Source organism: Trachurus trachurus (genome assembly GCF_905171665.1).
Source record: "Trachurus trachurus genome assembly, chromosome: 22".
In the NCBI taxonomy this organism is placed as follows: domain Eukaryota; kingdom Metazoa; phylum Chordata; class Actinopteri; order Carangiformes; family Carangidae; genus Trachurus; species Trachurus trachurus.
The window spans coordinates 8,027,323-8,052,089 of NC_139907.1; the positions used below are offsets into that span (position 1 = coordinate 8,027,323).

Consider the following 24,767-nt stretch of genomic DNA (forward strand, 5'->3'; position numbering starts at 1 on the left):
CCCTGTCCTTCATTCCCCCCCTCTCCCCTTCCCTCTCTGACTCGCAGGTGGTGTCCCCCCTTCTGACACATGGTTGACAGTGGGAGACTGAAGAGACGAGAGGGAGCGCGAGAGTGACGGAGATCCAGACCAACGCTCGTGGAGAAGAAGCGGAGGAAGGAAGGCGGCCATCTGCAGCGGTCGGTCCCCTGCTATTCTGCAGCTGTGTCCGTTTCCAGCTCCTTCAGGACGAGTTAAAGAAGGACGAGTAATCAGAGTGCGAGATAAGGGGGGAGTTCGTCTTCTTCCTATACGTCTCATTGCCCCAGAGGATGAGGGGCAATGTTAAGGCCTCGCTGGCCTCGGATTAAGCCCTCGGGCCTGCCTCTTTTAAGGGAAGGGTGATACCCCAGCTGGATGTTCCGCTGTCGCCGTCCTCCATGGCTATCATTAGTGGCTAATGAGCTGCTGCTAGAGAGGAAACGGAGAAGGTGCCTGTGGAGAGAGGAGGAACCTTCCAGCTGTTATTAAGAGGCCCTGAGATTTCAGACAAGGAATTCTTTCCCCTTGCAAGAGCGTGGAGTCATCTAAAAGCTTTTTTTTTTTTTTTTTCAATTGCAAGTATGACAGAGTATCGACTTTAAGAGTTGTAGATGTTTCTCTTCATGGGTTGACGGCCTTTTTTAAAATTTTGTTTTGTTTTTGCTTCGCGATCATGCAGTTGAAAGACTATTTTTTCCTGTTTTTCCCTCTCAAGTGAAGTAGTTTCAACAAAAGACTATCATCCATTTGGAGTTTTTTTTGTGAACATTGTATTGTTTTTGCTTTGCTTTGTTTTTTTGACCTTCCTATGCCCTGAAGCACCACTGCTCATCATGGCAGCAGCGTATCGTGTAGTGGTGAGCAGTGTGAGCTGCTACAACAGCGTGGTGGTGGACCGGCGCACTCACTCCCACGCTGTGCACTACTGCTCCGGGCCATGTGGGGCGCTGTCCCAGGGTCTGGACTGCACCGTCGCGCACCGCGGCACCTGCTCGGAGCTGCTCGTGGCACCGGACCCTGTTTACCCCGACACCAACAGCTCAGCCCTACACTCCCGTAACATGATCACTCAGCAGCTCCCCAACCATGGTAAAACTAGCGTCGCCGTGGATTCCAGTTATAACGGTGGCCTCGAGAGGGCGGGCAGCAGCGGCAATTTGTCAGTCGGGGAGGACAGCCCCACGTGGCGAGGTAAAAAGGCCCCAACGTGCGTAGGGTCGACTGGAAACCTGACCACCTCCAGCAGTCTGAAGGACATAACTGAAGAGGCCATCAACCTGGCCAGTGGGAAGCTCAAAGAGTTTTCCTTTGACAAGCTCCGCCTCTCCTCCTCCAGCCACGTCACCTTCAGGAAAGGCCGCAAAGTCCGTCCCGACTCCTTCAGTCGACGCTCCACCGACCTGGAGATCATCTACGGCCACTTCAGCTCCAACATCACCACCAACGGAACGACGAACGGCATGACGAACGGCACGGCCGTCTCCAACGACGAGAACGTGCCTCCGTTCGTGCTGGGGAAAGCAGCCGGAGCGCTGGAGGACTCCAAGCTGAAGGGAAACTCCAGCACCTTGGCGGCCATCACCAAAATAGGCGGCGGCTCCACCAGCAGCCTGACGAGCATCAGCTCATTAGACCAAAGCCTCAACACGGTGGCCTCGCTGTACCGCAACACCCTGGGGGAGGAGAACCTGATCGCCCGTCTGCTGGAGAAGACGCGGGCGGAGGCGGGCAGCGGAGCGGGCGGCGAGGACATCCGCGCCTGCCTGGACATCCTGCTGAAATGCTCCGAAGACCTAAAGAAATGCACGGACATCATCAAGCAGTGCATCAAGAGCAAAGCCGGCGGCGGTCCGGAGGATGGAAGCGCCAGCCCCGACAGCATGTATCGGGCCGTGATGACCCGACTCAGCTCCTATCTGAAGAGACTTCCTCTGGAGCTGGAGGGGATCGGCGGCTTGGGAGGCGGCTTGGGCGGTGGCGGCGGGCAGGGCGGTCAAGGCGCACCGGGGAGCGGGCACAGCGATTTGGCCGAGCTGGTCAACACCCTTCACTCCATCCAGCAAGGACCGTTCTCTCCCATATTTGGCAACGAGCAGCCTCCTCGCTACGAGGATGTGGTGCAGTCGCCTCCCATCCCGAAGATGGTTCCTCACTCTGCGTCCTCTACTCCGTCCTCCGTTTCATCTTCATCGTCTTTGAAATCAGACTCCATCCACACCATACCAGTCCAAAGCTCCCCATCCAGAACCAGCTCCCTCACCAACGGACTACAACAACACCCACATTCTTCCTCTATCACGCAACACACGCTCTCTCCGCCGTCTATCGCCTGCTCTCCGTCCGGCTCCTCTCCGTCGCCGTCCCCCTCCCCTCTTCGCACCTCGCCGACCCCGCCGTACACACACACTCCTCCGGCCTCCCCTATGGAGGCTCTTTATATCGAGGAGGAGGAAGCAGATGTGGGCAAGGCACCAGAACTAATCTCACAACAACAGACACTCACTGCTCCAACCAGAGGGGTAAACACTCTCCAGAACAAAAACGGGCCTGTGTTCTCAGGTCAGCACATGCACCTGTCCCAACCACACACACTTCATAATCATAACTCTTCAAATGCATCTCCAGCCAACACCGGCTACGGCCCCGCTTGGCCCTCATCTCCCCTGCTCACAATCTCCACGCCCAAAGCCGTCTCACACAGGAACGATGACATCGACAAGCTACTGATGGACCTGGAGAATCTGTCTCAGAGTATGAGCCATCCTCGAAGCACTGAGCCTCCGCTTCCGGCCAAGACCCGTAAGAGGGAGGAGAGCCAGGCGATCATCATCTCCAATGAGGCCTTCACACAGCCCAAAAAAGCCCAGTTTCCAGTCCAGAAGCCGGCGGCGAGCCACTTATCCATGAACGGTCCTAGCTCCAGGACCCCATCGGCTTTCGCTCCTTCTCCTCCTCCTCCTCCTCCTCCTCAGGGGGAGAACAGCGAAGCTTCGCTGGGAGAGGAGGAGGACGGCGCCCTTCTGCTGAGGATCCTGGAGAGCATTGAGAGTTTTGCACAGGAGCTGGTGGACAACGGGGCGGGGAGCTCAGGGAGCGCGGAGAGGAAATGCGGGAAGGAGCGGGAGGTGATGCGGCTCCTGCAGGACACGCTGGCCACCACCACCACCACCGGCGGCAGCAGCAGCAGGGCCGAGACCCCCGTGGAGAGCGTAAACCCTCCAACCGCCGCTGTTCCCGCTGCTCCGCCCGTGCACACAATCGCAGCCCCGGCGATACCTCCAAAACACTCCATCGCAAATACAATCGCAGTTCCCCCTGCACCGACACCTGCACCTGCACCTGAAGCTGTGTGCAACGACGCTACGTCCGAACCCGCACCTGAACCTACACCTGATGTTGCCCCCAAACCTCTGCCCACCACACCCACACCCACATCCACACCCACACCACCACCGACACCCGAGCCTGTGACTGAAATCACAGATGAAGTGACAGAAGCCTCCGCGGCTGACACCCCTGCTCCCGAAACGTTGCAAATCACCGCGCAGTCGGTCGACGACCTCACACCTGTGGCCGCACCTGAGGCTCCAACTCCAAGAGACACCACCACCATCCCCATCCCCACCACCCCCACCACCCCCACTGCTGCTGCTGCTGCTGCTGCTGGTGATCCTGCTGCTGCTGCCAGAGACACCGGTTCAACCCTGCTCATCCAGCAGACTCCAGAGGTGATCCGAGTAAGTGACGCACACATATTGAAATTGATATTATATTGCTGACAAATGCACAAGCTGTGTTTAACATCATTTCAAAGGTTAGTTCACTAATGATATTAATCAAATGTCACTTTTTGCTGCATCTATGGTGTAAAAAAAACAAAAAAACAGGCAGTCTGACTCATTGACAGTGAAACCGACTGACTGACAGCAATAGGCAATCTGAAAGACAGCCTCCATCGCTGCCAGTGTGTTTAATATTAAACACCCAGGCGAGGGTGGTATTGCTTTGACACAACAGGGCTGATGCCTCCATGACTGATGGGCCGTGATGAATAGCACTCATTAACACGCTGATACAGTTTCTATTCCCCCCTATCTGTGCGCCGGAATAAAAAATAAAAATAGGCTGCTGGTGCTTTTAAATCATGGAACAGAACAGCTCATTGTGTTAGGAGTGGCTCTCTGTTGACTTTTCCTACTTTTTAATTCGTGTTTTGTCCTACCAATGTGTGTACGTGAGTATGTGTGTGTGTTGGCTTTCCTTTTCTTCCCTGGGGAATAATATTGAAAAGGTAATTTAGGGGGTTGTGGTGGGGTGAGGGGTGGGGGGTGAAGGGAACTGGAGCGTGTGTGTGTGTGCGAGGTTGTGACGCTGTAGTGAATAAACGGGGAAAGGTGGGGGTGAGAGGGGCGGGGGGGTTACCTCACCCTGTCTGTGATGTGGGTGTTCAACAGCACACTGTGGATTTAGATAATTACTCATGACAGACAAACACACATTAACACCGACTCACAGTATCAAATCATTGGTTGTCAGGTTTTTTCCCCCTCTCCTTTCTTCTTTTCTCACTAATTTGCTTTGTTTTTTTTGTTTTTCCTTCTCCCAGCATCCCTCCTTCTTCTCCGAGTCACTCTCCTGCTGCTGTTTGTGTGTGTGTGTGTGTGTTTATTTACTGAGCTGTGTAACCTTATGCCCTGCTGATATGTAGGGCACCTATTTATGAGGTTACCATGGTAGCTGCCGTAGTCAGAACAGAACAGCCAGCACCCAAACACATCATTACGCGATCTCATTCCTCCTCTGTCCTCTCACTGCTTATCCATCTCTCCTTCCTCTCTCTCTCTCTTTCTTTGTTTTTCTGCTCCCCTGCCTCCACATCTCTTTGTAATCTCTTGCACCTTCTATTCTTTCTTTTCTTTCCTCTTGTTGCATGCATCTGGGTCAATTTTTCTTCTTTTTTTGCTTCTTAGTGTCCTTCTTTCACCTACGGTCAAGGAGGTGGTCTTACGTTGACCACCACTTCTTGCTCCCGTTCCCTGTGATTGGCTGCCATGTTTATTTTGGGAGCAGTTGTTGCCGTGTGGAAGGCAGAGCAGCCCCCAATGAGTGGTGCTGATTGGAGCGTGGCGGGAGGGCGGTTGAAAGGTGGGGCGGGGCGAGGTGTTGGTTTGGGGGTCTGGGGGTCTTAGGGGTCTGTTGGCACACTGAGTGTTAACGGTATCGTTACCCTCCACCCCTGGCAGAGTTAGGTGTGAGGGAGACCTAAATCTGTCCACCTCTCTGTACTATGGCATCCTGCTAACAGACGCACTGTCGCCACAGTGTAAATGGACCTGCATACGTGTGTGTGTGTGTGTGTGTGTGTGTGTGTGTGTGTGTGTGTGTGTGTGTGTGTGTGTGTGTGTGTGTGTGTCGGTGTGTGTGTGTTTGTTTGCATGTTGTGTGTGTGCACTCAGGCGTCCATACATGTCCAGATGCTCATGCATATGTGTGCAATTACACATGTGTTCATGCACATATACAGTCGTATTCCAGTCTTGAACCCCTTTTTGCTGAATGTGTGCGTTTAACCAAGCTTGTATTTGTAAATGTGTGTGTATGTGTGTGTGTGTGTGTGTGTGTGTGTGTGTGTGTCTGTTTGTTGGCCTGAGGGTAAGTTGACCCAGTGCTACTGTGGGTCACAGCTGAGTTTGGGAATAGCTCTCTGACACCCAATACCAACTCTGGCACTCTGGGAATTATGCTAATATTCCTCAGCGCCAACCCCGCCCCCCCCTTTGCCTCAGTCGCACATTAAACTGCCAATCAAACTGTAAACAAGGCAATCCCCCCCCTCTCGCACAAGTGAGAAAATGCACATGCACTCACAACACACACACACACACACACTTACACACACTCCACCTTGGAGATCTGTGGCCCTGTTTCACTTGGCACTGCCTCGGCTTCGATGGGAAGTTCTCTGTTAAGCCCTCAGGGACGAGGCTGCCCTCAGGCCGCAGCAGCATCCTTGTTGGTGTCAGTGTGTGTGTGTGTGTGCGCGCGTGTGTGTGTGAGTACAAGTGCCCACGTGTTTATTGTTGATTCTGCTGCTGACAGACTAATACAGGGCTTTCTGCACCTGTCAAGGCAGACCCATTAATCTCCATGGAGACAAGGAAGCCAGCCGATATAAATCAGAGGAGTCGAAACTCAGAGTGTGAGAGCAAAACGTGGCAGCGGTGATGCTGAGAGCGAAGTCGACTAAATCTGTTTGTGGTACTTCAGGTCAACGGCCTTTCAGTGACGCCTCTTCCTCCCCCCTCCTCTCTCTCACTCTCTCTCTCTCTCTCTCTCTCTCTCTCTCTCGGTTTTTTGGGGAAATATGAGAGAGGAGAAATCTGACCTGAATGTTTTTGTTTCAGAGGGGGTTGTTTCAGTGCAGCCAGTGACGACGGTGACATGATTTACAGACACACGTACGCTGCTGGCTGCATCCAGAGCTGACATTCTGACGGCTTAATTAACCCACTGCTGATGATGATCTGAGTGTTTTTGCCAACTGGCGTGGCCGCGTTGCTGCTGGGTTAGAATAGCACTAGTCAGTTAAAGGGGGTTTGGTGCAGGGTTACTCTGGAGGAAAACGATTTTTTCTTTTCTTTTTTTTTAACTTCCATCCAAACCTGGCTCTGGACCAGATGTTGTGGGACATTATCTGCAAAAAGATGAACTCTACTTGACTTGTAACTAGGGTTGCAAAGGGGCGGAACATTTCTGGTAAATTTCCAGAAACTTCTAGAATGGGGAGTTAAGCTGGGGAATTTTGGAAATATTCCAAATTGGAAACTTTCCATGGGAATTATTCGGAATTTATGGGAATTAACTGGAAATTGGGGGTATTTTTTATTGTCTTTAATTGATAGCACAGTGGAGAGAGAGACAGGAAATGGGCGGCAGAGAGAGGGAATTACATGCAGGAAAGGGCTGCCCGATGCGGGATTCGAACCGGGGCCTCAAGAGCCCTGCAGTAAGCAGTGTGCTGTGTGCATGTGATTGAGGAATAGCATAGATAGATATTCAAGTGTACTTGCACACACACATCTGGTTGTTTTAGCCAAGATTATGCTACAATATTTTTTCCCCAACTTTATTTAAGTTCCCTCTGTTAAGGGCCAACCTTCAAATTTGTATTATTCCCGTTTATTCCCATTAATTCCCGTGGAGAGTTTCCAACTTTGAAAATTCCCGGAATTTTGCAACCCTACTTGTAACTGGATTGAGGAATTCTAATATGTTTCAAGGAGAGTTGCAAAACATGAAGTGTTGTTTCTCAGATTCTGTTGGTCCTGTTTGGTCCTGCATGTGAGTGTACTTCACAAAGAACAGTTCATGTAATCTGGCAGGTCAGAGAGTGTTTACAAGCCTGACTGTTGCCAGAAAGCACATGTAGTGGACCACTTGGTAGATTATGCCTGTGTCTCATACTAAAACAGGTCACTGTAAACACAATTGAATGAAGCCGACCACTCCTAGCCACCATTAAAGCCTCCAGAAGATGCATTAAGTGCCACTCAAGGGCAGTTTTCATCTTATTGTTCGTCTCTTTCTGAGCTTTTCTGACCGTGTTTTTCTTGCCAGCTGAGCGAGGTGAACTGCCGACCTTTTAGACAGAAGCCTGATGCTTATTTTTGGCACAGAAAGCCTCAGAAGATAAGGGGGATGGAAGGAGTGATAAAGAAAAAAGCATGGTGGACAGGAAAGCCAAATGAATGGATGTCTGTGCAAGACAGCGGGAGAGGAGAAGTTTTTTTTGTTTTGTTTCCTGGAGAAGCTTGCTCAGAGAAAAGAGGAGAATTCACAGGGAGCTGGAGAAGAAGAGGAGCAGGCAAAGGGAAAAAGAACAGAGATATGAAGGAGAGTCTTGGTGCTTGGGGGTAATGGAGGGGGCGGGGCTTCAGCGGGGGTCCTGCAGTGTGCAGTTGTTGACTCAGGGTCAAGCGAGGATGACATCATTCCTCCGCTACTTCCACAGGAAATAAGGTCACAGCAGGAACCTCGGCCAAGCACGGAAAGACGCCCATTCCAACTGAGGTGCGCAAGCACACAGATGATACACACACACACAAACACACACACATACACGTACGCACAATGCACTCCCAAACAGAGGCCAGTGTTGCTATGTGGGAGAGGAGTTTTCCATTACAGTTCATACCATCCGAGAGGTTAGCTGTTAGCTGTTAGCCTGGACAATGGATACTTCACCACCCAGCCTTTTGACACACACACACACACACTTAGAAGTACGCACACATACACGTAAACACACGTACACACACTTAGAAAAAGGTGGAGTTCATTAACCTTACGTATTTAGCTCAGAGATCTTTGCACACACACACATACACACAAACACACACACGCACACACACACTTTTATGCCACTGACATCATAATTCACCACTCCCAAGTGCAAGCTGGGATATCATCCAACTGGTGTTCCCAGCAGTGCAGTGTGCTCTGTCGGAGTGTGTGTGTGCACTTGCAGAGATGATTACACACATACACACACGCGCACACACACACACATGCACACACACACACACACATGCACACACATGCACACACAAACACACACACACTGCTGCTTTAATGCAACCCATTTTTTCATGTGAAGTTTTTTTTTTACCTCAGTGGGAGTCACTGCTGCGTAACTCCTTGGGCCCATCTCTGCGTCGCCATGGCAACCACCACAACATGTTTATAAGCAGAAGGTATTCGGTGGGACTCCCCTTCCCCAGAATATATAGTTGTGCAACCCCCATTGGCCGACATTAGAATCAGGGGGGGGCGGAGTGGGGGTTGAGGGGAATCAAATGGGAGGCTGGATGTGTGTTGATGTGCGGGTGTGGCCTCGCCGTGCGTACGTGTCCTTGTTGTGTGTATGTGTGTGTGTTTCTTTTGTGAAAAGAGTTTCCCAATGTCCAGGAACACCATGAGTGGTTGCTTGGGTGTCAGCCCCCCACGCCCAACCCCTCCAGTCCAGTCTCCCCCCGTCTGTCTGACCCCACCCTCCACTCTCTGTCTTTGAACTCCCTTCTCTTGACCCGGCGGCTCCACCCAAACTGAGCCGGGGATTTTCTCCAGCTCTCATCACCTAATCGAAACAAGCACGTCAGGATAAAAAATAACTCTGTGTGGATGAAATACTGAAAAGCTGAAAAACGCTTCTAGTGTTTGACCCATATACGCCGGTTTATCTCATCTTTCCAGAGCGAGTAGGCTATAGCTGAGTTTTTTTTTTTACACTTCTTGGAATAAAATATTCTTTGCTGTGTAATGAGTTACTGGAGGCAAAGCTGCATGTTGTTGGTACGAAACTGATATGAGAAGCTGTGGTTGCCGCTGTGGTGATATTGTGCATACTGTTTCCGACAAACAAACATCTCTGTCAAGGGGATTTCAGCGAGTTTTATTCTGTGAGATGAGATTACGCCAAAGTGCTGCAGAAAAGAAAAAGGCATCTTCTGTCAGTGATGCGTGCACGTGTATGTTTTGGTGCCATTCAGACGTGTTAACATGCAGAGAGCTGCTACCCTCTAGTGACTCTCAGCCCCTACTGTATCATAAAATACAGCATCAGCTCGCCCCTGTTGCTTTGATATGAAGAGGATCCATAGCTCCATCTACAGGATGATTGGTGAACTAATACCAATGTTTCAGGATTTAAAGCAGAATCAGTGTCACTGTCCTTGGAGATTTTCACATGTGCTTCAATTTCATAAGCTGCTTTTATTGCTTATTATGTAGTGTGTTTGATTTTTGTTAACACAGCGGAAAAAAACCATGGGTGTTGAAATAATGGCACAATCTGCCATGACTGAGACGTTATGAGGAAATTGCTGTTGTCTGGAAGGAGTTATGCAAGATAGTGCTCTAGTATGTTGTCTAGCCGTTATTACCATAGGTCCTGTGATAGATTAACGTTATTTACTGGCAACATGGTGCTTGTGATGTGTGGTTGATATGATGTATCTGATCAGCTGGGTGTGATGATGATGACTTATGTAACAGGTGCACCTCTTTTTGAGCTTGTACCCATCATGCTTCAGTGCCACCCGACCACCTCCTCCCTCAAAAGGTTTAGTTTTTAATAGTACCGGGGCTGCAACAAAATGGTAATGCTTGTGCAGTAGCTACTTATTAATACAGGCACACTTCTCCTTCCTAACATTCCCATCTATCTTTACTCTTCTCTCTAAAAAAAGAGAGGAAACAGGAGCTGATTTGCTCCGCCATTGGCTGCGTGGAGATGTGCCGGCGCTCTCTCTCTCTCTCGCTGCAGCTTCAGGCGGCGGACCGTCACTATTGCTGATGTAGGATGAGCTCACTCAGTCTAAATCCCAAAATAGCCATGAAAATGTAATGCAAAACTTGCCTTGATCATCATTGGGCATAAATATAAAATGCCAAGCTGCCCAGTGGAAGCCATCTGAGTTTGTTGTTATTGAACATGAGGGAGATGATTCACTGGGATTTTTTTTCTGGTGATGGAGCCGCTCGTCCCTCCCAGAAGTGATACAATAAGTGGACATTTCTGAAAAAACAAAGTTCCCAGAGCCAGATCAAGTCTGCTCCTTATGGCCTTAAAATGTAATTTATCACACGTTTTTTGTTTTTAATATAGTAATTTAAAAAATGGATCCAATCAAAATAAATCATTGTCTTTTTTTCCACATGACTATTCTGCTTAGCCAATTTCTATTATCTCTTTTCACAAGAACAGTAATAATTCACCACCATCACCAAAGGACTCTGCATTGTACAAAATGTGAACAAAATAAGTCCTTCTAATCATGACTGTAAGATTTCATACAAAAAAACAAACAGCTGTTCTCTGAAGTCTTAAATTAAAGCAACTGGAAAGTGTGAAAACATTAGTTAGATGAAACACAACAATGGTAGCAATTACCAAAACCACAGACAAGAGTTACAGCAAAGTGTTTCCAAAAAAAAAAAGGATTAGTTCAGTGTGAAGGAAACTGATTCACAACTTTTTCAAATTAGTCCCAGTCTCCGTCATGCACATTATTGACGGAAAAGTCTGACATTTGGGAAATAGGCCTAATCTTATTTGCTTTCTTTTCAGATAGTGAGAGATAACGTTTTATGTCTGTAAGATAAGCGACAGTAACTGGCCGTGCTGGCTGTGGTCTGGTATGGACCGACATGAGTGTTGCAGACTTTCTCATTCCAACTCGCTGCCAGACAGTGAATAAGTCTATTTTCCAAAACATCCAGCTATTCATTGACGCCCTCGTATAGCAGTAATTCATTTAGTAAAAACAAATTCCACTAGAATGAAGCAAGTAAAAAAAATGAGTAAGTAGTAAGTGCCTTGAGATAACTGTGAAGAACAACAAGTAGTCCCGTAACAACTCAACAGTTGTATTAGACTGTTGTATTGATATAAAATAAGCCTCTTAATAGCTAGTTTAGTTGGCACTAAAAGGTATGAAACTATGCAAGTAGCAGTCATTGATATAAATTGATGATCTCCATATACTGCTCACTTTTAACTGAACTGTCCATGTCCATTGTTATGAACAAAATGGACGATGGACACAACCTTGTTTATTATTCCCTATAGTCGTCTTAATGTCTTTCAGGATCTACAGGACGTAATACTGAGGTTCAGTGGCTTCATTTAAAAAAAACATTCCTATTGACTGCTGTGGTACCTGAGTCTGCCCCCCCCTCCTCCCCATACCCCTGTAGCAGCAGCAGCAGCAGCCACAGCAGCTGTGTTTTTAACTGCTCCCAGGTTTGTCCTCCTCTGATTCGGATGTGAGGTAGACCATGTCCAGCAGCGATTCACTTCATCTATCACGGAAACTGCACTTGAACTGGCTTCATTCTCCACAGTCTGAAGAGGAGGCTCCCAAGGCAACTTTGTGTGACTGTCTGTGCTCATGTGCATAATATGTATGCGTGTTTGCGTGCGTGCGTGCGTGCGTGCGTGTGTGTGTGTTTCCTTTCCGAGAGGAAGTGAGACAGGGAATAAAGAATGGAGCAGACATGCGAATTGCGTTTCTTGCTGTTGGCACGGTAACCCTGGGAGCATCCCACCCACCACTCAATCCAGGGAAAGGGTTATCGCCATGGAGATGGCATTTGGCAGGACTCGTCTAACGTGTGTGTGTGTGTGTGTGTGTGTGTGTGTGTGTGTGTGTGTGTGTGTGTGTGTGTGTGTGTGTGTGTGTGTGTGTGTGTGTGTGTGTGTGTGTGTGTGTGTGTGTGTGTGTGTGTGTGTGTGTGTGTGTGTGTGTGTGTGTGTGTAATCACAAAGATGGGGGGGGCGGGCAGCTTTTTTCATGTGATGTCAGGTTCAGGTTTAAACTTTATTTGTCCCAGTGGGCGGGTGGTTCCCCTGCAAGTTTTTAAAATAACATTACATAGAAATATAATATAAGGCTGCCATGCATAACAACATGCACTTGGAAATGCAGTGTAAATTGCAGTATTTTTTTTTTTTTTTTAGTTATAAGTTATAAAGTCACAGTACACATGTCAATATACTGTATCTGTGCATTTGCATCATAAATTAGAAAGTAAAGCAGTAACAGGTTTGCTGTGTTTAACCACTTTGTTTATAGTTCACAAACATTTACAACAAAAATAAATAAATAAATATCATTTTCAACGATATTTCCCAACTTAATGCATGTGTGTGTGTGTGTGTGTGTGTGTGTGTGTGTCTGGGGTCACGTGTGTGTGTCCATATGTGTGTGAATTCTGCCCGGTGCCTGAAGCAGGAATAAACATGAAATCGTGTGGCTATATTTAAACAGATAATTTTACACAGGGCAGGCAGCCAGTTTCACAGAGCAGGTGTGTGTGTGTCTGTGTGTGTGTTTAGGAAGTTGTTATGTTCACACTATTTAGCTTCTCTGAAAGACTGGAAGACACAGTTCCTGTTAACTGGATTCATTGAGGCATACACACACATCCACAGACACACACACAAATCCCTGCCCCGACACACACACAGACACACACACTACTGACTAACACAAATGATATGCCATGACAAATTGGACACATGTATCGATGCTTGTGTGCTAATTAAACCCTTTAGAAGAGCATGTGTGTTGGTCCAGTGTGTATTCGACCGGACGGCGAAGGCAGCAGTTGTTGCACAGCTGACCCTCCGCCTCAGACCCTCCTGCTCTTCCCATCATGCATCTATTTGATCAATGTCCCGAAGGCTGCTGACTCACCTGTTCCCAGTAGCGGCGGGGTTGGATTAGGTCTGTGCAGCACTCTCAGACATAACACTCAGCATACACACATACACACACACACCTGTTCCACAGCCCCTCTCGCCCCCTTTAAGTTTCCATTAGCACTTCTCCTCTCCACAAATGCCCCATCCTGGTCTTTCCCTTAGTGGATTGCATTAGTTTGGGGTTAAATCAGCATGTTGCATATTCTGCTTTGGCTTAGAAAAAGGTCCCGTTGTTCTTTTTTTTTTTTTTTTTTACTACTATGCTATGCATGAATTACATGCATATTTAAATGTAGTTGAACTGTTTTTAATAAAAACAGGTATCTGTATCCCATCTGATCACAGATCTGAGGTTTGGAAAGTTGAGTTATAAATCTTATGAATGATAAATCGTTTTGTCTACTTCCTGAACATGGTGTTTTAATTTAATATGATTAAGAATACAGATAGACCACCTTTTTCTCAGTTATGTTTAGTCTATCATTTATGCCATTGTGTAATGAATTATACGAAAGAAAAAAAAGGGGTTTGGTAACAGGACTAAGAGAAACGCCATCGTCCTCTGCTTATAAAGCTTATAAAATTGAAATACAATTCCCTTACTGTAGGTTTACTAATATATAGTTTAACACGTATGTTATTAGAATCAGTGTCAAAAGTGAGTGTTACAATCAAACTGCAGAAATCAGAGCTCTAAAATCACCAGCATTATTCATACTGTGTATACTTATACTACTTTTTCTTCTAAATCTTATGTACATTATGTTTAATTTTTCCATTTTCCTTTGGGAGCTTGGTTTGTAACACTACCTGGACTCTAACTGGGAAACATACCAGTCTGTTCGGCTGCTTAATGCTGCACTCGCTCCAGCAGCTAGTAGGTAAATCAGTGTGTTTATCATAGCGTTTTCTGTTTGCTAACCAAAAGAGTGAAGTTGCATGCATTTGCATTTGCCTCTGAGCTGACCAACATGTCACCGCTTACCTTATGTATAACGCTAAGTTGGAACAGCTTGTCCTGCTGGTTGTTTTCATGTCACCTGAGCAGACTGCAGCCGCTCTGCCACGTACCGTAGTGGAAAGTCTAAGTGTCTTTAAAGGAGTTGGCTCCCAGTTGTTTCTGGGGAATCACTATTCACACACTTTTCAAGACTTGGTAACTAATCTGTTTTTTTTTTATTCAAGTTGAAAACTGTTGTTTGAAACAGTGAAATGAAGTGAAGTTTAGCACGAGGACGAACCCGGCAGGTTCTAGGACCGACCGGATATCTTCAGAGGGGGCAGGGTTACTTACAGCGACTGTCAGTCACACAGGAAAAGAGCACACAGCTGCCCAGTGGCATCTGTCCTGGCTCCCTTTACACACACATACACACACACTCACACTTACATGCACACTATCTCTTTATACAGAGATTTATGATATCACAAGTGGATCGTTCCAGTTGAGGAGGAGGAGGAGGTGCAGGAGAGGGAGTGGGAACTGACTTTGGGTGGTTGAAATGAGCATGACATGAGAGGCTGCTGAAAAGACTCCCCAGATCCTGCTCATTTGTTGATAGACATGAAATACTGATTGTATAATGTTTCCCTCTGCATAGGGAAGAAGAAGTGGCCAGAAAGAAGACAATGTGTGTGCAAGTGTGTGTGTGTATGTGTATGTGTGGGATTGGTATGTGACCTTGGCTTCAGTACAGAGACCGGTTGTTCCAGAGAATTCATTAGGGCGTACAGGGAGCTGAAAGGAGTTGCCCTAAAACCCAAGGTTACTCACTCACTTATTTCTCTGGATAGTCTCTCCTCTCACACACACAACATGCTCACATTCTCAGCTTTTCCACATGCATACCGAGGGTGAGAAATCTCTGTTATTCATTTGCACACACATCATGCTGCAAAAGCAGTGATGAAATAATGCTGGAAAATGGACGGCAAAGAACAAGCTCTCAGTGGATGGAAACTCAAGGATATAAATGTTTAAATGTAACAGAGAGAGAGAGAAAAACACAGCACCCATCAAAGTGTGCTGTGATTGTGGGGGAAATTCTGTTCTTATAAAAAACAATTATAGTCATAATTCAGTTTTCCTGCACCCCTAAGTTCTTATAAACACCTTCATGAACCCAGGATCTGGAAAATCATGTCGTTAGTTCCTGAAAAGTTTTCATCTAAGAGCGCGGAAGTATTTCTACTTAAATATAGCCCTGGCCTGTGTTTTATGAGGCTCCTCACTCATGGAGCCCAGAGAAGCACTAGATGGCACTAGACTCTCCATCTGCTGCACTGAAATCACAACCACGGTGGAATCTGTGTTTACTGCTTCAACAGAATGTGAGAAACTGATTTTCCTTGACAGTCAGGGGCAAGCATTCATGCCTGTATGTATGCATGTAGGCAGTGCAGTGTGTGTAATAAACGGTTCTATGGCAGACATTATGCTGTAGTCTGAGTGGGATGTTTAGCTGGACAGGTTTAAAATAGGTTTAGCCTCTGTGTCCTGAGGGATCCCCTCTCTCTGCACTGCCAGGCTTCAGATTGGTGCTGCTTGGCTGTGAAGGGGTTCTGGCTTGATTTGGCATAGCTGCGAGAAAGGGCAGACTCGGAGCCTCCTGCCTGGCAGATGAAGGATTTGTAGTTGTATCTGCAGTTCGTACTGTAAGCCAACCGACCGTGCTCGCTTTTCTAATTAGAAATTACCGTATACGCTAATTTGTCAGGATGCAAGTTTGTTGACATTTTTCCTGTCGAGCTCGTTATATATGTGCAACAACTACATTTACATTTTGCACTTAATTAGAAACATTACATTCAGATTCAGGTTTTAATGAGTCCTTAGGCAGGTGCTGATTAAGCAAAGGGCTTAAACAATGAGGCAGTTTGTTGATTTGTTGGAAAATACCAACAGCTTTTCTTTGTTTATATATATGGAAACAAGTAATTTGCAACTTATTTGAAGTCAGAGTTTAAACTTCTCAAAAAGTTTATGTAATAATGAATTGCATCTCTTGGAGTATGACCTCACTTCAGGGTAACACCTTATAATAAGTACACAGCATTAATAAATACTGATTTCTTCATTTATAACACATGAATACTCATTAGTATGTAGTTTATAAATACAATTAGTGCTTATCAATGATTAGTAAAACATTTTTACTGTGTTTATAAACTATATGAGTATTCATGTGTTATAAATGATGAATCCAGCATTATATTTATTATAAAGTGTTACCCACTTCAGGCTATATATATATATATATATATATATATATATATATATATATATATATATATATATATATATATATATATATATATATATATATATATATATATATATATATTGTGATGATTTTCTTTTTTTCAAATATACATACTGATGACTGTCTTCTACTTTACATACACTTTAAAAATATTTATGTTTGAACAACAGAGAATGCTACTTTCAGCCTGTGAGCCAGTCCACTGGAATGACTGTATGTCAACAGATATAACAACAGGTGCTTTACTCACTGATTTATCACTCCCTCCCAAATTACCCCTATGATAATATTTCAGCCCCACTCGTCGTAGCTACCCGCTTGCAGTAAAGCACTGACCCCGGCTTCCTGTAAAATGATTTCAATCAGTCAGTCATGAGTGGTAGCTTCCCATTCGCTGCCTTTTTGTCAAAGGCAGGGACTGAGGAGAGCTCAGATCCTGCAAAACACTACACACAGATATGCAACATGGCTGACACCCCCCCTCCTCCCCAAACCTCTACTCCCCACGCCCCCCCCCCCCCCCCCCCCCCCCTCCAACTCTAATGCTCAGGACAGCCGGTTTGCTGCGCGTGTGTGTGTTGCTAGACCCCGGCATGGCTCATGTTTCTCTGTGCAGTTTGTCAGAGCCCAGCTTGGAGCGGCAGGCACCAGTGAGACTACACACCAAATGCATATGTACATCCAGAGCTGACAGGGGAACACCGGAGGGCTTCTCCCTCAGATAGAAGCCACCGTCCGGGGGCTGTGATTTACCATTAAAGCGGCGCAGTACCATGGTTCTGCCTTCTGGCCTTTACGGTAGCAGCACGGGCGTTTTCAGGAACATCTCTTTGCACGAATACTCTGCTGGATTATGACTTGACGGGACTCATCGTTGAGAGCCCGTTGCATTCAAGTGGAATCTGGAAGAGTGAGTTTTTTTTTTGTGATTTCCAGTAAACGTTTTGCGTGAAATCACACACGTGCTGGAAGTTCCTTCAGTCTCTTAAGGTCTTTGGCTGTTTTTGATTTAGTCTGGATATCTGAGCTGTCAGGTGGACTTCTTTACTTCAACCCACTTGATTTCCTTTCCCCGGTTGTTTTGCTTTGCTGGGCGAGCTGGTCCGTCGGTAATCGCCGTGTCGATAGCCGGACCGGTGGCCGTGTCTGGTGGGGGGTTGCCAGTCTCGGCCACCACCATGATGATCAAGGAGACATTACGCCGGGACCCTGATCTGAGGGGGGAGCTGGCCTTTCTGGCCAGGGGGTGTGACTTTGTCCTCCCTTCTCGCTTCAAGAAGAGACTCAAGTCCTTCCAGCAGCAACAGGTCAGTTGGTGCAACGGGCAGCAAGGACGGAGTTCAAGTTGGGACTCAATATAACAGTTAAGACTCCCACAAAATACACTCATAAAATGTCTGTTTTCCTCTTTTACACACATGTAAGAATACACACACACGTTTACACATTAAACGCACATATAGCGAGAGTATAGATGCAGCTTGTCGCTCTCATATGCACAGAGTGCCATGCCGAGGACGACAAACTATTCTGAGGCAGATACCAGCAGAGTATTAATAGGGCAGGAGGTGCAGGAATAGAGTGATAGAATGAATGCTGTGAAGGAGAGTGGGAGGGTGGGAGGGAGGTACAGCTGTCCTGCTCAATACACACAGTCAAGTAGACACACACACACACCGGCCCCGGCAGACAGCAGGGAAGCATCTGCTTGAACACGCTGACAAACCTTGATTTAAAAAACTTCAATTATTGAAAACTGTAACTTTTCACATCTGCATCAGCATCACCTGTGACGTGCAGCTCTCAGCTGCTAGAAGATGACTCGCCGTGTCACCTCACCTTGTCGTTGCTGGTAGTATAAACCCATAAATTCTGATTTGGACAATAAAGCATGCTGATGATAAAATAATTGATGTCCGAGCGGACGGTCCACTATTAATATATTTGAAGGCTTTTTGCATTATTTTTTTGTCCAATTTACATTCACGTGCCTTCACATCGCCTTAATTACTGACAGCCATTTTTTTATTCATGGTGTTGTCCACTTTGGTTACCTGTGTACATATTACAAAGCCTTGAGCAAACCCTAGTAAAGTAAATAGTTTTATAACATTATTATTTCTATGTGCATTGTGCTGTTTAGTTAAGGTGCTGAGGATTAGGACAGATTACATTAAGACAGACATAGTGCCACCTGAGGCTCCTCCTGCCTGGTTTAAATCGGTCCTAAGTGCAGACTGCTTCATGTGACTGACTGACTGATTGACTGACCGACTTACTCACAGTTTGCATAAGTCTTTCATTTGTATGCGCTGCATGTTTATGACTTGCAATCATTGCATCAGTGTATGATCCTTGTTCTCCTTCTCGAGAAAGTCACCCCTGAAAGAAAAAGAAAGTTAACTTTTTCTGTCTTTTTCTAATTCGAACGAAGTTTGAAATACGGTAAGTAATGTATTGACGTATTAATAGGAAGTCAAAATAACAGCAAACGCGCTTTCAATTGTTGTCAAAAAATGCAGTGCAAGAATGTAGCTCGGATTCAGACAAAGTGTGAAGATATTTGATGTAGTTCGCAAAATTCAAATATTTTAAAATTATATAAATATAAAGTATAAGTATAAATAAGTAACTAATTACCATTTAATATAATCAAACACAGCCAGGTAATCCCCTCCCAACCCGGCTTTTTATTCATCCACATGATCTCCCCTCTCTCCTGCAGGTCCAGTCCAAGCCAGAGAAGAAGCCAGGCACACCTCCACCAGCCCCTGCCCCTACCCTGGCCACACCCACCCCCACGCCACGCTCGCCCAGCCCTCCTCCAGCTACGGTGATCGTCACCCCACCTCCCCCCGCCATCAACATTCCCAGGTTCTACTATCCCCGTGGGCTCCCTGCCCCGGGCCCGCCTGCCAACCACGACGCAGCCATCTCTGCCATCGAGACGGCCTTCACCGAGTTCGAGGAGGAGAAGGCCGACATTTATGAAATGGGCAAAATTGCAAAGGTCAGTGGTTGGACAGCAAAACCCGGTAAACTTGAATAGGTATTCATAAGATTGACATAACACTGTCATAACCATGACATAACAGCTGTCATAAACATCAATGAATACTTATGACAGCTGTCGTTAAGTGTCATTCGGTAAGCTATGTCCCTTTTGATGCAAAGTTGACATTGTTTGAGATGTTTTTGTTATGAGAACTTGACATAATTTTTAAAGTTTGGCAATTAGGTCTGCTATGACAGTTTAAATTGTCTTTATGTCAAGTTGTCAGAACAAAAACATCTCAAACAATGTCAACTTTGCATCAAAAGTGACATAACTTACCGAATGACACTTAACGACAGCTGTCATAAGTATTCATTGATGGTTATGACAGTGTTATGTCAATCTTATGAATACCTATTCAAGTAAAGTGTTACCCAAAACCCCTAGCATCCTAGAAACACAAACAGTGAACCTTGTTTAAACATTTAAAAAAAATGACCATAGGCTACTTATTTTTTTCTCATCATCATCATTCTTTTCACATTTCCTCTCCTTTTTACTCTCTACTAAATGTTTGGCCTGGGTTTCTGCGCCGCCACTCCTTTCTCAGCAGTATAAACACCAATTCTAGGAAACAAACAGTGCGGTGGGATACAGCACACAATTGTTCTTCTGGGTACGCCGGTCAATGATGGTGTGTGTGCTTGTGCTTGTGCTTGTGCTTGTGCTTCAGGCGTGCGGGTGTCCGCTTTACTGGAAGGCCCCCATGTTCTACGCAGCAGGTGGCGAGAGGACGGGCTTCGTCTCCGTCCACTCCTTCATCGCAACCTGGAGGAAGTAAGAGAGACGTCACGTTTATCTGACACACGGTTCATTATTGCTTTGTCTTGGCACTATTTTTATGCTGTTATTACTATTATATAGTAGAGAGCTCAGGTTGTGGTATAAGCTGTCCTCTCCTCTCCTCTCCTCTCCTCCCAGGTTGTTGCACAGTTGCCATGACGACTCGTCGAGGTTCATTTCCCTGCTGACGAAGCCCGGCTGCAACTACCTGGAGCAGGAGGACCTCATTCCTCTACTGCAGGTAAACGTCGACTTGTCTTATCAACATCACATCGGAAACATTCAACTGTGTGTGTGTGTGGTCTCCTGTAGGTTTCCTTCAGACTTGTCTAAATTGTGTTTGTTTGTGTTGTTCTTTTTTCTTGTCTTCCTGTTTGTTCTTGTCTGATCAGGACATCGTGGATACACACCCTGGGCTCACATTTCTGAAGGATGCACCGGAATTCCATTCCCGCTACATCACAACGGTAAATGCCAAAAAAAAAAGGATATCAGCTGTCCTTTTTTTCATGTCATATTGTGATGGTGTATGATTTCAATTTTCACTTCCTGCTCTGCAAAGTAAAGTAAAGGCTGTAATGGAGCCACAGCTGGCTGGCTGGTTTTCTGGTATCCAGATATAATAAATAAAACATAAGAATAAAAACAATCTACTTAACATCACACAGTGTCATGCATTGTGTTGTACAAAGTAACTTAAGTACTGTACTCATGTACAGTCTAGATGTAGGCCTACTTTAACTTATCTTAAACATCTCCATTTCATTTTTCATTCACTCGTATATTTAGAGCTATAGCAAGTTATTGTTTTATGTTAGAAATGTCTTTATTTGGATAAACCCCTTGAGATGTATCATCTCGTTTTCGAGGGGGTCCAAACATATAGACAAACATGAACTCATCGTACAAACATGTTCTCAACAATACAGAAAAAACAGACACAACAAAAACAGTCCACAATAATAAAGCGAACAAAGGACAAACCACAGTTAACATAACCACATTGTAACAATATTGAAACAATACAACCGTAAGAAGGCCACAATGGCCAACACTGAGACTGAGATAACAGTATGATTACTATGAATTCACCAAATCAAAAAGAACATGCATCTTCAATGAAAAATTAATCACAGATCACATAAATCACATCAGAATTTTATATTTTGACATAGTGCTATTACTTTTGTTTCAATCTCAATACTTTCACCACTACACTCAAAAGCTTTGATGTCAAAACCATCACAGTGAGATCAGTATTTAATATCAATAACCTCTCAGAATTCAGTTCCTCTGAAACATCTTCTCTGCACACCTCTTAACTTAAAGGGATAGTTCAACATTTTGGCAAATTGGCCCATTGCCATAATCGCTATAGTCATAGCAGTAGGTTCATTACCTTTAATTGTAGGTGTAAGCTATTTTCAGTACGGCGGAGCGCAGCAGCTGGCTGCTCAGAGCTACGCTATGGAGGCTAATGGAATTTCTTGGTTTCCCTCATCAAACTCATCAAATACAAAATCCCAAAACTCCACAGCGCTTTTGTAGACAAGTTGTGACCTGCACAACCACCACGCTATGAGATAATGACGGAACGATACGAAACGGAGCCGTTTTCGAGGTAAATACAGGGTAAATACGGAGACTGCTTGCTGAAAAACTGTCCCTGAACGCAACACGCATCAGCGGTTTTGTATGAATTTACCTCGAAAACGGCTCCGTTTCGTATCGTTCCGTCATTATCTCATAGCGTGGTGGTTGTGCAGCTCACAACTTGTCTACAAAAGCGCTGTGGAGTTTTGGGATTTTGTATTTGATGAGTTTGATGAGGGAAACCAAGAAATTCCCTTAGCCTCCATAGCGTAGCTCTGAGCAGCCTGCTGCTGCGCTCCGCTGTACTAAAAATAGCTTACACCTACAATTAAAGGTAACGAACCTACTGCTATGACTATAGCAATTATGGCAATGGGCCAATTTGCCAAAATGTTGAACTATCCCTTTAAGAATTAGCTTTTGTGTGTGTATGTGTGTGTGCGTGTGAGCTGCAAAACATGCTACAGAAGTTTGGGTTTTGCTCTGGTGCGTCAGTGTGCAGTGACGTCATGGAAACACTGATGCCCCCTGCAGCCCACTGCAGCGGAGGCCTCAGCCCATCACATGTCCATATTAAGACACTTCCTTGGGTTCAGACCAGCTGACCTGCTACTGTATGGGACATTTAGTAGCTCTGGGAGGTCCATGTACCAGGAAATGGGTGCTAATCCGCTCTTTACTAATCCGAAGTGTTGTGTTTCACCGGCAGGGACCGGTGGAACCTCTTGTTTCCATTGTATGCTAAAGACCCATGTTACTAAGATAATGAATGAGGACATACATATCAGCTGTTAATGCATTGTTGGTCGCTCTCCCCCATGGAAAGATGAGGAACACGTTAAATAAATCTGGATGACAGGGCTTGAATGGATCCCATGTGAGATTTATGCTATTTTCATTAGACTGAAAGCAGAGTCCAGCCGGTCTGACGGCTTCAGTTTCAGACGGTGGCCTCTGCTTCCCTATTTAGACTCCCATTAGCTAAAACCTGAACCAAACCAACTCAAACCCTCACATCTCTCAAATGAAAGCTGGAAATCAAACAGTAGCACATAGCATTGCCAATTCAGGATCCATTTTCTATATATATACGTATATTAGGGGTGTAACGATACACAGATATCACGGTTCATTACATACCTCGGTTCATTTTGGTACAGTATGGGTACAAAATGCAAAACATAAATTTGCTTGTTTATTAGGAAACCAACTATTTAGGCTACACATTTTAGTCAAATGTAGTTATTTTAAAATTTGAAGAATAAAATAAAATAAAAATAGAATACTGTTGTAAAGTGCTGCCTGGTAATAAGTTCAATAAACTATTCTCAAATAAACAAAATACATATCAAATAAGATTTCCAATAAATAAAATATTCTCAAATAAACAATAAATATATAAAATATTATTAAAAAAAAAAATTCTCACAGCTTGTTGGTGCAGATTAACAAAACTTTTGCATGTGTAAAGTGCAGCACTAACGGTTCAAGCCAGTGACGGACTGGCCATATCGTTACTCCCTATATATACTGTATATACTGTATAATAAATGAAGACTTTATGTATTAGGGTTTTCTATGCAACCACTACTCTCTTTGTGGTGTAATTGCACTCACTCCCCTTCGTTGTCATACTGTAGGTGATCCAACGGATATTCTACGTGGTGAACCGCTCGTGGACGGGCCGGATCACCATGATGGAGCTGCGCAGAAGCAACTTCCTGCAGACGCTGGCCCTGCTGGAGGAGGAGGACGACATCAACCAGATCACCGACTACTTCTCGTACGAGCACTTCTACGTCATCTACTGCAAGTTCTGGGAGCTTGACACCGACCACGACCTCTACATCGACCCCAAAGACCTGGCGAGATATAACGACCACGGTAAGAACCAAGTTGAGCTGAGGATTTCATTTCCATCCGCTGAAATACATTCATACCAGATGCACATGGGGGGGTATTCTACAAAATTGTAATTTATCAAGGAAGAAATCAGGCCTCGAGGGGGAACAAACGTATTATCTCCAAATCAAAACTGTAAAATTAATGACAGTTGAAGTGACCTTTTTAAACTTTATTTTATTTTTTTGGTTCCGTTGATTTTAAAATGGGTTGGAATTCCAGTAAAGAGCCTGAATCAGAAGCAGACAGGCTTCGGATCTGGCACATTCAGTCGCCTATTTTCCATTTGTTGGTCCCCCACTAACTGGTGCAAAAAACAACAGCCGTTTGTCCTCGACTCAGCACTTTTTTGTAATGATGTCTGATGTGAAATGAATTACACCGTTAACTGCGTTACACTATGTCCGCGTAGCCAAAATGTGATTCCCGGACTCGGTTACTTACGCAAATGAGCGTGCTGTACGCGCAGTGCTTTGCAACAGAACCCGTTTGTTTCTGTACTTTGAACTAAATCACATTTGCTTATTTTTCTCATTCTCTCCTCTGACAGCATCCTCAAACAGAATCATCGAGAGGTTGTTTTCAGGGGCCGTCACTCGGTAAGTGGAAACACACGTAAACAAACACAGAGGAGAGGACTTTTCTTTTCTTTTTTCTTATGCAGTAATGGCAGCGCCGCATGTGAATGGCTCTGTCTCTCTTGTTTCCAGGGGTAATGCGGTGCAGAGAGAAGGCAGGATGAGCTATGCCGAGTTTGTCTGGTTCCTCATATCAGAGGAAGATAAGAAAAACGCTACAAGGTAACAGTCACCCAGCTTTTTTTTCTTTTATCTAATCAAGCAAGATGGTGAGAGCTGTTGGTTCTCAGCTGCACATTCACTCA

General features: G+C 45.4%; 1 protein-coding gene across 3 annotated transcripts in view; it reads left to right on the forward strand.

The window, feature by feature from the left end:
• ppp2r3a (protein phosphatase 2, regulatory subunit B'', alpha) overlaps window positions 1-24,767 on the forward strand; it is a 172,199-nt gene that overhangs the window by 145,422 nt on the left and 2,010 nt on the right. For 2 of the 3 annotated variants that reach the window (XM_083997979.1, XM_083997978.1), the window contains 8 exons: window positions 48-3,758; window positions 19,277-19,561; window positions 20,280-20,383; window positions 20,528-20,630; window positions 20,782-20,856; window positions 23,623-23,866; window positions 24,435-24,483; window positions 24,595-24,684. In XM_083997979.1, coding sequence (XP_083854105.1) covers window positions 855-3,758; window positions 19,277-19,561; window positions 20,280-20,383; window positions 20,528-20,630; window positions 20,782-20,856; window positions 23,623-23,866; window positions 24,435-24,483; window positions 24,595-24,684 — 3,854 coding nt within the window. In that variant the 5' untranslated portion in view covers window positions 48-854. Of the gene's footprint in view, window positions 1-47; window positions 3,759-17,136; window positions 17,859-19,276; window positions 19,562-20,279; window positions 20,384-20,527; window positions 20,631-20,781; window positions 20,857-23,622; window positions 23,867-24,434; window positions 24,484-24,594; window positions 24,685-24,767 lie in introns of those variants that run through there. The other variant, XM_083997980.1, reaches the window with a different exon arrangement.